Source organism: Rhinolophus hipposideros (genome assembly GCF_964194185.1).
Source record: "Rhinolophus hipposideros genome assembly, chromosome: 15".
NCBI lineage: Eukaryota > Metazoa > Chordata > Mammalia > Chiroptera > Rhinolophidae > Rhinolophus > Rhinolophus hipposideros.
Window position 1 is genome coordinate 63,502,647 of NC_138061.1, and position 13,826 is coordinate 63,516,472.

Sequence of the window (13,826 nt, forward strand, 5' to 3'; positions counted from 1 at the left end):
GAGACAAAAGTTATACACAAATTTTTGACTGTGTGGGGGCTCAGTGCCCCAAACCCCCATGTTGTTCAAGGGTCAAACGTACACACACACACACACACACACACACACACACACACACACACACGGTGCCAAAAAATGTATACACATTTTAAGAAAAGAAAAAAACTGTATTAATATATACCAATAACAAAAGATGAATACAAGTCACGTTTCACTTTTGCAATTACAAGAGGTGCTCAGAGTGGTGACCATCAGTGTCCAGACACTTCTGATTATGGAGAACTACTGCTTGAGCAACGTTGACCAGTGTCCACTTGTATACGTTTTTCTGGCACTCTCAGTATATATAATATATAGATGCTATATATTATATACTATGCATCATATATTATGCATATTATATGTCCTGTATATAGTACATATACTATGTTATGCGCACACACACACACACACACACACACACACATACACATTATATAATATATACCACATCTTTCTTATCCATTCACCCATTGATGGACATTTAGGTTGTTTCCGATCTTGGCTATTGTGAACAACGCTGCAATGAACATGGGAGTGCAGATATCCTTTGATATCCTGTTTTCATTTCTTTTGGATGTAGATCCAGAAGTGGAATTGGTGGATGTCACGCAGGGGACCCTGCTCACTGCGCCATTTGTCACGTGGGGTGTCAGGCGGGGTCGCTGCTCCCGCTCCCCACATAAGAACGCAGGACATGGTGAGGCCAAACAGGAACACCCACGGAGCCATAAGTAGGGGAGTCATATCACTATATTCTCACTGGCGGCATCCGCCTCTCTGCAATCCGCTCTTGCTAGCCGCCATTTTCTGCTAGCGTAGCCACAGCAGTTATATTAGTGGCCAATGGCTCACGGGTTACAGCTGACGGCCAACTAGCCACAGCTGATGGCCATCTGATCACAGTTGATGGCCATTTACTACCCGAGCCAGCACCTTTCTATGTGAGGCCGAGAGCCTGGAAACTGCTTTCTGGGGCTCTGTCCCCACAGTGGATCATGTAATAGTTCCATTTTTTATTTTTTGAGGACTCTCCACACTGTTTTCCATAGTGGCTCTACCAATTTACAGTCCCACCAACAACACACCAGGATTCCTTTTCTCCATATCTTCGCCAATATTTGTTTCCTCTTCTCATTTCAACAGGTGTGAGGTGATATCTCATGTGGTTTTGATTTGCATTTCCCTGATGATTAGTGATGTTGAGCACCTTTTCATGTGCCTGTTGGCCATTTGTATGTCTTCTTGAAAAAAATGTCTATTCAGTTCCTCTGTCCATTTTTAAATTGGATTTCTTGGGGGAGGAGGGCTATTGAGTTGTGTGAGTTCTTTATATACTTTAGAGATTAACCCCTTATCAGATTTGCAAATATTTTCTCCCATTCAGTAGGTTGCCTTTTCATTTTGTTGATGGTTTCCTTTGCTGTACAGAAGCTTTTTAGTTTGATGTAGTCTCATTTATTTATTTTTGCTTTTGTTGCCTTTGCTTTGGGTGTCAAATAAAAAAAAAAATCATCACCAAAAGTGATGTCAAGAAATGTACTCCTTATGTTTTCTTCTAGGAGTTTTACAGTTTCAAGTCTTACATCCAAGTCTTTGATCCACTTTGAGTTGATTTTTGTGTATATATAAGATAGGGGTCTAATTTCATTCTTTTGCTTATAGCTGTCCAGTTTTCCCACCACCATTTATTGAAGAGACTATCCTTTCCTCATTGTATATACTTGGCTCCTTTCTCACAAATTAATTGACCACCTGTATGGGTTTATTTTTGAGCTCTCTATTCTGGTCCATTGATCTATGGATTGTTTTTATGCCACATCATTTCTTGATTTTTCTCTTTTATCTGTTGACTTTTCACTGTGGAAGGTGAGGATTTCATTTCTTTCACTCCCATGCCCCCACATACATAAGCACCCATCCCATCCTCCCAATATAGTTATGTTGTAATTTTGGTTTGATCAATATGCAGAATTTGTATTATTAGTACTAGGTAATACCTGGTCCCAGTTGAGCTATATAATACACTATAATAATTTTTCCTTTCATGCATCATTTTTTGCTTTCCCTGGAGTTCATAAATGCCTTTTTTCATTTGCTTAGTTTTCTACGACAAATTAACAAGTCAACCTTAAATATTTCAACAGTTGTCTAAATCTAATCTCCATGTGTTCATACGCGGTGGGCATCTTCTGAAAAATATCACTGCCTCTTATTACTCAAGGAACCTATAGCTTCCCTGGAGACATATAGGCCATGTGCAATGGTCTTTAGATAACGAATCCCTGTGTTGGGTTAGGGAGAGTGGTCAGAGGCCTCAGCATAAGACAGACATGAATATGAACTGAATTCTATCACTTGTTAGCAGGGCACCCATGATTCTCCTTTTACATCTGTTAAAATGAGAATACTGATGACTCATCATAGTGTAGTTACGAGAATTAAATCAGTACAATGGAAACGCCTGGATCATGGAGGGCAGCACACAATCAATGTTGGTTTACTTTCTTGTTGGAAAATCAGGAAAAACAAGGTCACCGAAAGTACTTTATCTCACTCATAGAGTTTTCTCCTCCATCCTCAAAGTACTGACCAGGTTCTGTACGTCCATTGAGGCTTCCAAGACATTGATACTCTTGCTAAGGAAGAGAGCTAAAGCTGCTGTAGCTCTGCTCATCAGTCTAACGATTTCCTCTAAAAGAAGGAACCTCCTTAATAGCTCAATGTTGTTTTGAAATATTTTAAACAAAGACAGAAATTCTAAAAGAAAATACTGATAGATTGATGACATAAAAATTAAAAACTTATGTACATCTGAGGGGAAAAACCCCTTACATAAAAGTAAAAGGCAAGCAACAAATTGGGGAAATATTTGCAACATGTACATAAGTCAGTCAAGGGTGGGGCCAGCGTTCCTAAGGACCTGGACCAGTTAGAGTAGAGACTGCTTCAGCCTCCTAGGTAATACTTTCCCATTCATTCATTCATTCATTCATTCATTCAAAATCTATGTACTGAGTGCCCACTAGATGCCTGGCATTGAAGTATAATGATATTAAAAAGCAGAAATGTTCCCTGCCCTCATGGAGCTCACAGTCCAGTGGAATGACAGATACTCACCAGATAAACCCACTTAGGAGTTTATGACTATAATTAATCCAAGGTAAATGCTGTTAAGAAAAGGAAAGCATGTGTGGGAAGACTTCCCTGGCTGGTGACACCTGAGCTGAGAACTGGAGAGTAAGTCAAAATTAAGGAGTGTGTATGTGTGTGTGTGTCAGAGAGAGAGAGAGAGAGAGAGAGAGAGAGAGAGAGAGAGAGAGAGAGAGAGAGAGATTCCAAGCAGGGGAAACAGAGTGTGCTAAGGCTCTGGGTAGGAGGTCCATGCAACAGCTGATGAACAGGAACAAGGCCCGTGTGACTGGAGCTTGGAGAGTGAGAGGAGGCTGGAGATTTGGCCAGTGACTAGACTGTAAGAGGGGCCTTGTGGGCCATGGTAAAAGCTTCGGATTTTTACCCAAAGAGCAATGAGGAAGCCATTGAAGATTTCCTAGTTGGGGTTCAAGGTGGGTGCATGGCTGCATTTACATTTGAGAAGAAGCTCTGGCTTTGGAGGGGAGAAAAGATGGGTTGAGGCAGAGTCCCACTGCCACAGTCAACGTTAGAGATGATGACGTCTCAGGAAGGATGATGACTCAGGATGAGTGACACAAGCAGAGTGAAGAGTTCTTTGGGAGGTAAAGCAACAGGGCTGCTTCCTATATCTCACCCTTGAGGAGCAGGGCAAGGCCAGAGCAATACACTTTGTGTTGACTAGTGCTAATGGACACAGAAGAGGCCTCAGTCAAGATTGGGGGAATACATATTGAATGTCAACTGTAAGTGAAAAAAAAAAAAATGTTTTTTAAAATGATTGGGGGAGGGGCCTGCTCAGTTGCTCAGGTGCTTAGAGCTCCGTGCTCCTAACTCCGAAGGCTGCCGGTTCGATTCCCACATGGGCCAGTGGGCTCCCAACCACAAGGTTGCCAGTTCAATTCCTCGAGTCCCGCAAGGGATGGTGGGCTCTGCCCTCTGCAACCAAGATTGAACACGGCACCTTGAGCTGAGCTGCCGCTGAGCTCCCAGATGGCTCAGTTGGTTGGAGCCCGTCCTCTCAACCACAAGGTTGCCGGTTCGACTCCTGCAAGGGATGGTGGGCTGTGCCCCCTGCAACTATCAATGGCAACTGGACCTGGAGCTGAGCTGCACCCTCCACAAACTAAGATTGAAAGGACAACAACTTGAAGCTGAACAGCACCCTCCACAACTAAGATTGAAAGGACAACAACTTGACTTGGAAAAAAGTCCTGGAAGTACACACCTTTCCCCAATTAAGTCCCGTTCCCTTTCTCCAATAAAATCTTAAAAAAAAAAAAAAAAATTGGGGGAATACATAAACCTTTGAAGAAACAAGTCCTGTGAGAACGGGGTTTCGGAAAGGGGAGGAATCCCACCTGGCTCCAGCAGTATCATGGTCAAGCATCTGAGGGCTCTGTTCTGACTATGGCCTGGAGAGGTGGGGATGACCCAGGTGCCCCTGGGGGCTGAGTGAGCAGAGGAGGGCAGGCAGAGGGCACAGCATGGGCAGACTGTGTTAGTGGGCACCAGGTGTGGCCTGGGCTTTAACACTCTCCTCACCCTGGAAAACTACTCACCTCACCTCTAGGAGAAAGGGCACTGGTCTTATATTTTTATGTTCCATCTTGAAAAACAAATTCAACTTTTAGAGTGTCACAGAGCACACAGACTGGTCACTCGCTGTCCTGTATATGATATAAATTCATGGAGTTTTAGTGAATTTGTCCTATTTTTCTTTGGGAAAAATTGGCAGGGCAGTGGTGAGGTTTCTCTTCCATTCCCACTCTGGGAATAAGGCAGTGGGGCTCAGTAGAGGAAGAGCCTGCAGGGGTTGGGGGGAGACAGTGTCAGAAAGGCTCCCTGGAAGGGACCTTCAGAGCCAGGTGGGAGCTAGAGGGCCAGGGCCAGCCACACCTGGTTCCCAATGGCTCAGCCTGGCTTCAAGGAGCCATGACTAGCTAGGATGAGTCAGCACAAGTCCTGAGGAGAGAATGGCAAGCTAGAAGCATCTACAGCATTAAGGACCAATTTGAGCTGGTATGAACCAATCTGGACCACTTTCCTGAAATCAGTTTGAATTGTGTGATGCCCTTCAAACCAAGCATACTGTTTACACTTAATGGTGTATTTTGAGCCATTTCCAATTGGTTTGGGTGCCTCCCTAACTTTTTTGAATTAATATTGTCCTTCTCTCTCTCTCTCTCTCTCTTTCTCTGTGTGTGTGTGTATTCACACACATCTGCCTCTAACTACTTCTTGAAAGTTTAACTCACCCAAGACACAACAATTGACCAAAGTTAGTTCTATATGCAGGCAAGTGACAGTAGGGTTTTCCCTGGGAGGAGCTCAATCCTGGCATCTCGCCCTTCCTGGGAAGGAGACAGGGTGATGGCAGCTGTTGTGGGCTCACTCAGGGCTGGCCTGGATGGAAACCTAACAGGAAGCGAACAGCCAACGGGACCCGGGGAAGGGTCCCTAGGAATCCCCTATCTGCAGAGCAGCCTTAGTCAGACCACAGAGGCTTCTGAGCTGGAGAACAGGGACAGATTTTATTAACTATCCCAGAAAGTGTCCCCAGTCTTTTTCATGAATCTGCATGTATCTGTGCAGTGATGTAGCCTGGAAGTGTGCCTGGGATATGCATAGTCTGGAGCAGTCTAGACAAGGCAGTGTCTGGATACCGGGGACTGGGATTGGCATAGTACGACTTGCTGTGTTTATAACACACATCTTGCCCAATTCCTAAAAGGGTCAATGGGGGATGAATTTTGATGAAAGTTCTTTCTACCAGAGAGCAATTTCTTTAAAGCACATATATATAATTTTGCTCTATATTTCTCTTGAATTATCCCTTAGGGAAGTTATTCCTTAACAAGCTGCAAACCTGACCCTCTATAATCCAATTCTTGACCTGGTCTCCAGCGTCATGCTGTGGCTCCTTTCTGCCCCCAGCTCCAGCCTCCTGGTCCCATCGCACCTGCAGAGGAAATCGGCCTCCTCCCTCCACCACCCTTTGCCTAGTTAGCCGTCTATCATTCTTCAGCTTACAGTTCAAGCACGCCTTACTTCCTCTGATACTTCCTCTGCAGTCTGTGCTCTTAGAACGCTTCTTGTCATGGTGTATGAGCATACATTTTTGTGGGTAAGTGATTATGTCATTAACAGCTGATGAATAGCACCATAAACTTATCTTTTAACATATCTTACCAGATAATATCTAGTACAGAAATTTCTCAACATTAGCACTATTGACATTTTGGGCCAGAGAATTCTTTGTCGTGGCACCTGTCTTCTGCATTATGGGGTATTCAGCAGCTTCCCTGGCCTCTGCCAACTAGATGCCACCAGCAACCCTCAGTTGGAACAACCAAGAATGTCTCTAGATGATACCAAAAGTCCCCTGGGGGCAAAATCATTTCTAGTCGAGAATCACTGACCTAGAACAATTGCTTATAAGAAGTTTGGGTTTTCAAATGAGAAAGAAAACCTCATAGACACAGACAATAGTTTAGTGGTTACCAGAGGGTAAGGGGGGTAGGGGGAGGGAGATGAGGGTAAGGGGAATCAAATATATGGTGATGGAAGGAGAACTGACTCTGGGTGGTGAGCACACAACGGGATTTATAGATGATGTAATACAGAATTGTACACCTGAAATCTATGTAAATTTACTAACAATTGTCACCCCAATAAATTTAATAAAAAAAAAAGAAGTTTGGGTTTTCAAAGGCAGGCCTCCTGAGAGTCCTGATCTGTACTGAGGTACTGATCTCATTCTAGACCAGCCCTGTCCAATAGAAATATAATGTGAGCCATATATGGACTTCTAATAATTACACTAAAAGAGAAAAACAAGTGAAAATAATTTTAATATTATTTGATTTAACCCACTGTATCCAAAATATTGTCATTTCAGCATATAATCAATGTAACATAATGATTAATTAGATATTTTGCATTTTTCTTCTGTCAAGTCATTAAAACCTAGCATGTATTATTTTCTTAATTTGGACTAGCCACATGTCAAGTGCTAATAGCCACATGTGGCCAGTGGCTAGTGAGTGAAATAGGAGTGGCAGGTAGACCTGAGCTCTCTCAGAGGGCCTGGCCTGGTCCACCCATTCGGTCATCACCAGATTGCACCCCATCCGTCAGCAGAGCTATGCACAGCCCTCCTTTGCCCACTGGGGCCCACAGGTTACACTCCACGCCAACACCCCACGGGGGTGTCATGATGTCTCTGAGAACATTTTGGAGGGCCAGCCTTCCCCCCAAAACCATCCATGTGCCTGTGACATGCTAATGAGACAGGTGTGCTTCCAGGGAGTTCGCAGGAGGCTAGAGGGTCCCTGCCATCCACCCAGGGTAAGACTCGCACTGTTTCCAAGCTCCTCAGGCAGATGCTGCACCCACCTCCAGACCACTGTCCTCATGCTCATTGCTCACAAGGAGGCACAGCCCTCCACAAACATTGGCAACCTGAAAAGACACATTCCATTTTCTTAAGAGACAGATGTTCTCATCTAAAATGACACTTGCCCTAGCCAAGAAGTTGCTGCCCAGGAAGATGCTGTCCCTAGCCCTGGGACTTACCGTGAGTCTCCAGGCCAATCTGCAGGGAGACAGCGTGGCTGGGGCGCCAGCCCAGTCCTGCAGCACACTCCTGCAAGGCTTTCTGACTTCCATCTCTTACTGTGTCTGGATCTGCTCCTCCCACAGGCACCCTCATCTCCAGACCCGGCAGCTTCCAGGGAGTTCTCCAGGGGAGTGCCTGCCAGCCAGCCCCCGTCCCACCCCCCAGCTGCCTAAGGAATTGTGTCCTGTAGCCCAGCCAGCCACTCCTGCAGGCTCTGCAGAACAGCCTTCCAGGTCCCCCATGAGGGCCCTCACTTGGAGCTGGCTGTCTCTAGGAGCCAGGATTGCCTCCCTAGTGGGGGTCACTTTGTCTTGGCTGCTGAGGCAAATCTTGAGCATCCAGCATTTCCCTTGTAGTAAAAGTACAAAGTTTCCTCAAAGTTGTCACCTAGTCACTTTGAGCAACACAGGGACTCGGTCAGACAGAATAGGAGTAAAGTCTGCACACCTACTGGCCCAGATGCCCATCGCCCCTTTGTCGTCTCAGGTCTGTCCCCCACTGACCCCAGGAGTCTCACTAGGAGGGACGTCAGTCACAGGACACGTCCGGAACGCCTCCCCATCTGAGGGGACACACATTCCTCAGAAGACCCACGCGCACGGTGCCCAGATCCGCCCCCACGAAGCTGGACTTACCCCTCCTGGCTTGCCTGATCTTTGGGCTCAGCATATTCCTGCGCTGGGCCGCTCATGCTGCCATCCGCCTCCCTTTGCTCTTCCTCTCCCTCAGTTGCCCCTCCTGCCCCACAAGGGCCCCCACGGCCACTGGCGTCCCCGGCGAGGCTCCCTGGGCTCCCTCTCCTGGCTCCGGACCGCCGGCCTGCCTTGGACTACATAAACCTCGATGCGTTATTGATCCATCCAAGACTTAATTCCCATCCGACTGAACCATTAGGAGGTTCAGTAGCCGCTGCTGAGCGATCACCGGGCCGGGGCGGGGCGGCCGCTGTCCCCCCGCCCGGCCGGGAACGCGCGGCACCGCTGGTCCCCGAGCGCAGCCGGCCGAGCTGGCGCGCCGGGCTCTCCTCCCACCCGGCGGCCGGCGGGCGGTCCCGAGCTTGGATCCGCCCTCTGCGCGGGGAGGGCTCCTAGGCTGCGCCCCACTCTCCGGGAGGCCACGGGACGGAGCGCTGTCGGAGCGAGGCTGGCCGAGAGCCCTGCGCGCGAGGGACGGGTCCCACGGGACCCGCTCTGCCCGGCGTTTCCTGCCATAAGGGTCCAGGAGGAAGTTTCCGAGCGCAGTCCCAACCGTTGGAAGGACCGCGCCCCCTCGGCGGCGTTGGATCCTCAGGGCACTGGAGCCCCGGGGAGATGCGTGCGCCTGTCGGGGCGTTACTTGTCTCCCCTGCCTTAGTAAGGTGACAGCAATGAGTGCGTGTGAAGCAGCTAGGTCAGGCCCCAGCCACGGAATCTCAACAACTGTTCACGGAGTAGTGAGTCTCTGCTAACTGTCCTGTTTGTTTCATACCAGCACAATTCTAAAGAGTGGACAGTGGGACATTTTTGCTGGGGGTGGGGTGTGGGAGGTGTGGGAGGTTCTGCCTCAGGATCCTAGAACTCGCCCAAGAAATGCAATCACAGTAATCACTATCATTTATTAGGTGCCTACTGTGTGTCCAGTGTTGAGGCTGGGACTTTACATTCAATGTCTCATTTAATTCTCAGATTCCCTGAGGCAGGGCCATTATGACTTTCCAGATGAAGAAAATAAGGCACGGAAAAGCTAAACAACTTGCCCAAAGTCACACAGTACTGTCAGGGCAAGATTTGAGCCCCGGGCTGTGTGTCTGTAGCTCATGATTTTCCATGATGCCAGTCTCTCTAAAGACCCAGATTCCAACCACTTCATGTGAACATTTCCTGGCTGGACAGCCCTCAATGAATGTGTTGGATGGTGAGAACCAACCTTTGTGCCCTGACAGTCACAGAGGGGCCCCATTAGGGATTCGCGCCCAGGGCTGGGTTTTTCGGGCAGGTACTGTGGGATCCTTTCAGTTGAAAGACCAGTGATTTGAAAACCTCTCTGCTGTTAACAGCTGGGATCCCTCCCTAATCCTCATAGTGCCCCTTATGTCCCCTGATCCTTAAATGTCATACTGATGTGTCATGAGCTCTCGCAGCTGGAGGGGAAGAGGGTCTGTGGGCTGGGGTCCGCTGGGAACCCACCGCAGCAGTCCTTGCTAGAGATGACAGCATCTGGAGAATGGAAAGCAGGGGAGGATTGGAGAGGTTAAGGACTCGCCAGGGTGTGGTGGATCAAATGACCAGCTTGAAGGGAGAGAGCAGAGTCCACGGAGACAAAGCTGGCTTACTCAGCATCAAGCCACTTATTCTGGCCCTCAGCCACTCCTCAGGTTTGAATAAGTATCTTGACATAACATTCGAGGCCTCTCATGGTACTGTCCAGGCCTGCCTCTGTGACCTAGCTCTTGCTAAAACTACATACTACTATATGCACGCACAGCCCCTGCTCCTGTCTCTGCACCTTTGCACGTGCCCTTTCCCACACTGTTTCAGCTACATAAGCCTGATCATGCTAAGCAAGTACTCTGTGAAATTATGTTTATTCTACCACCAGAAAGAGACACTAAGTGCTTCTGCAGAACTCCTCTGTGTCCCTTAGACTGCCCCAAACACTTCCTCACTCCCAGGCATGTGCCCCAGGCTGTACTCAGGCAGAAGCCTCACAAGGAATACTGACTTGATGGGCAGATCCAGGACACACCACTGAATGATGGGATCACGCTCCTGTTCTTTTTGGGCCAGTTTCAAGCTAGGTCAGGCTAGGACAGAGGCCACCCAGGAGTGGGGAGGCTGTAGAGCTGGGAAACCTCACATAGATATCAGGGTCACAGGGCGAGGTCCCGTGGCCGGTGACAAAACCTTGAGCAATCATGAAGCCCTGTGAGTAATGTGGCCTGGACCATTTCCTCCAAGTCAGAGGCAGGAAAATGCCCCGAAGACTTCTTCCGAGTCCACTCACACTTGTTTTGGTTAAGAAATCACCCCCAGGCATTCTTTTCGGTGCAGCTGTTTCCCCCAATGACATTAAGTCACCTCGCCTGCTTTTCCGGGGATCTGCATTGGAATTGGACAAAACCACAGAGGCTCTGGGCTTAAACCCAGAAGTAAAGCTGGGAAAAGGTCAGGAGGCAGTCCAGACTCTGCACTGGAGAATGGTGGGGGTCAGGAAGGGGGGCAAAGAAGGTCTTTCCTTTTCTCTGCCCTCAGACCATGTTCCCAGTACTTCTCTGGGAACAAGTATTTCCATGGGGTCCGGCTGGAAGGGCCACTAGAGCCCCCTCCTTCCTGAAGTTTACAAACCCTGCCCACCTCTGAGGCTGCTGGGATGGAGGGTGTGGTAAGAAAGAACAGGGTGAGGGATCTGTTAAAAACAATGTCCTCCTGCATAAGCATTTATTTGATGAAATTGCCTCACTCCCCCTCACAGGCAGGAAACTGAGACCAAGGAGGGGAAATGCAGGTGTTACCTAGCAGGAGACAGAAAGACGGACTCCTTTCCCACTGTCCTGTGCCAGCAGCACAGCACTGCCCCCCCCCCCCAACAGTGGTTCAGGGCACCTCATTGTTTCTTGCCTTGCAACATTTCAGCAATTTCTAAGGAGTGCTCTGGGCCAGGCATCACTAGACACTGAAGGGTGAGGGGAGAGGATTGGAGGGCAGAACTCTTCAGAAGGCATCTGCTGAAATGCACACTTCCTGGTGGGACAGTCACCCACCGACATCGTTGGTTCAGAGTCAAGATAACTTCACATCAGTGTGTGGACAAAAAAAGGTTCTATGGAAAGTCACCTCACAGGGTGATCTGATCATAAATTCCTAATGGCGCAGGTCATGGTGGACAGTCCCACCCCAGGAATAAAACTTCTGTAGTAAAAGGCTTATCTTTGCCTTAAGCAAGCCCTGTCCTTTGTTTCTGTGCATCTAGACTAACACACCTTTGAAATGCTTCTTTTCAGACCTCTCCTTCTAAACTGTGGCCACCTTCAAAAGAGCCCATGAACTTGGTAAATATCCTGTAATCTATCCCCACCTTGCTTTCTCCCGCCTTCCTGTAGTCTTCCTCTTTAATTCCAAATGCATAAAAGAAACTACAAACTGTCATTTCTTGGAGGCATTTATCGTAGTCTGTTGAGATCTTGCTTCTAGGCATATTCTCTTTGGCTCAAATAAAATTCTCTAGTTTGGATGTTCTTACGCTGGACAGTTGTTCTCAACTTTGGCTGCACATTAGGGAACTTTGAACACAAACTGCTGCGTCCCTCTGACTCCAGCGGCTCTGATTTAACCAGTCTGGCATGTACACTGGTCACCAGGAGTTGGAAAAGCCCCTTAGGTGATACAGAGTGCGGCCATAACAGAACCGTCACTTTAGAAGATAACTGCATGCCCTTGAGCCTGGGCCCACCAGAGGCAGTCTTTGCTCATTGTCACTCTAGGGAGGCACAGGTTAGCTAATCAGTCTCAGTTAGAAAGAGGTAAGGGGGCTTTCTCCCAAGACTACGGGAGATGATAGCTCCGTTCCATGCAGAGGCACAGATACTGTGTGTAGTCTGCACACTGCACACTGGTGTCCCGCAGAGGGGCAGTGAGGCTCCGCTGTCTTGCCACATATTCTAGTATGGTCAGGGGGATCTGCCACTGTAAGAGTAGGTTAGCATAAGAAAGGAAGCCATTTTCTGAATGACCTTAACAGGGTGTGGACCAGATGTCCTGTTTGAAAAGAGTTTATCTTGTTAACTGCCGACTGGGTGGGGTACAAGCCAGCTTATCTTGTCAAATCCCCAGAATGTGGAACAAGCCCATGATATGTATACTCTTTGAAGCTATGGAAAATTACTGGATGCTTTAAAGATGCTATATAAACCCTTGGCTTTGAGTGCTCGGGGTCCTTGTTGAAACCCGCTGCGTCGGGCAGATACTTGGACCCCAGCTAGCTGGAAATAAACCTCGCTGTGTGACTTGCATTATCGCGTGTGTCCTCTGTCCAATTGAGGGGCGGTCGATTCTAGACCTTAACACCACCAGGAGGGTACTCCTCTGTCTGAATTTTACCAAGGTGCCATAGAAATAGCAGAGCCCTGCTTCCTTGTTCTAGAAGCTGCAGGAAGGACAGAGTGTGCTCTTTTGGAGGCAGAGGGGAAACATTGCTCTCCTGATTCTGAGATGCCTACCCAGGGGTCACCAGCACCAGTGTCCCCCGACTTCCTGCTCAGAGTGCTCTCTGCTTCTATTGCCAGGCAGCTGATGTGGCAGTGACCAAGCATGTCACCACTGTCCATTCCAGTGGTGTGCTGGACCGCCGGCTGGCTCCAACAGCCCTGAGTGCTATCAGAAGCCAGCTGTGTAACACAGACATCATCAGAAATTTAATTAAATAAACTTGCAATTAAATAAATTATATGAAAAAACAAAGGTAACACATACTCGACACGCAGCACTTCCTAATTATTTTACTTCATTTTTCTATTGTCTACGTTCTTAGGTTATTCACAACTATCTATATGGTGAAAACATTATTTGTGATGGTTGACTTTTTCGTGTTGTCTTGACTGGGCCATGGGATGCCCAGACATTATATCAAGCATGATTCTGGGTGTGTCTGGATGAAATTAACATTTGAATCAGTAGACTAAAGAAAACAGATTGCCCTGCCCAATGTGGGTGGGCCGCACAGTCAGTTGGGGGCCTGAATAGAACAAAAGGCGACCCTTCCTGGAGTAGAAGTGTCTGGTGGCCTTAAGCTGGGACATATGTAGTTTTTTTCCTGCCTCTACACTTGAACTGAATACCCTCTCTTCTTGGGTCTGGAGCCTGCTGGCCTTTGGACTAGAACTGTCCCCCTGGCTCTCCTAGGTCCCCGCCTGTGGACTGCAGCACTTGGAGCTTCTCAGCCATATTGGCTCCATAATCACGTGAGCCAATTCTACATCTCTGCCCCTCCCTTTACCCCGACCCCTTCGCCTACCCTTACCTCTACCTCTATCTCATCTGTCTCCTATTGGTTCTGTTTC

General features: G+C 47.9%; 1 protein-coding gene across 4 annotated transcripts in view; it reads right to left on the reverse strand.

Annotated features, from left to right (window-relative positions):
- ARHGAP22 (Rho GTPase activating protein 22) overlaps positions 1-13,826 on the reverse strand; it is a gene marked incomplete at its 5' end in the record, with an annotated part of 210,854 nt that overhangs the window by 163,169 nt on the left and 33,859 nt on the right. Inside the window, one exon of one of the 4 annotated variants that reach the window (XM_081074519.1) lies at positions 8,428-8,832. The exons of 2 other annotated variants lie outside the window; for them this stretch is intronic. In XM_081074519.1, coding sequence (XP_080930645.1) covers positions 8,428-8,461 — 34 coding nt within the window. Of the gene's footprint in view, positions 1-8,427; positions 8,833-13,826 lie in introns of those variants that run through there. One more of the 4 variants, XM_081074521.1, reaches the window with a different exon arrangement.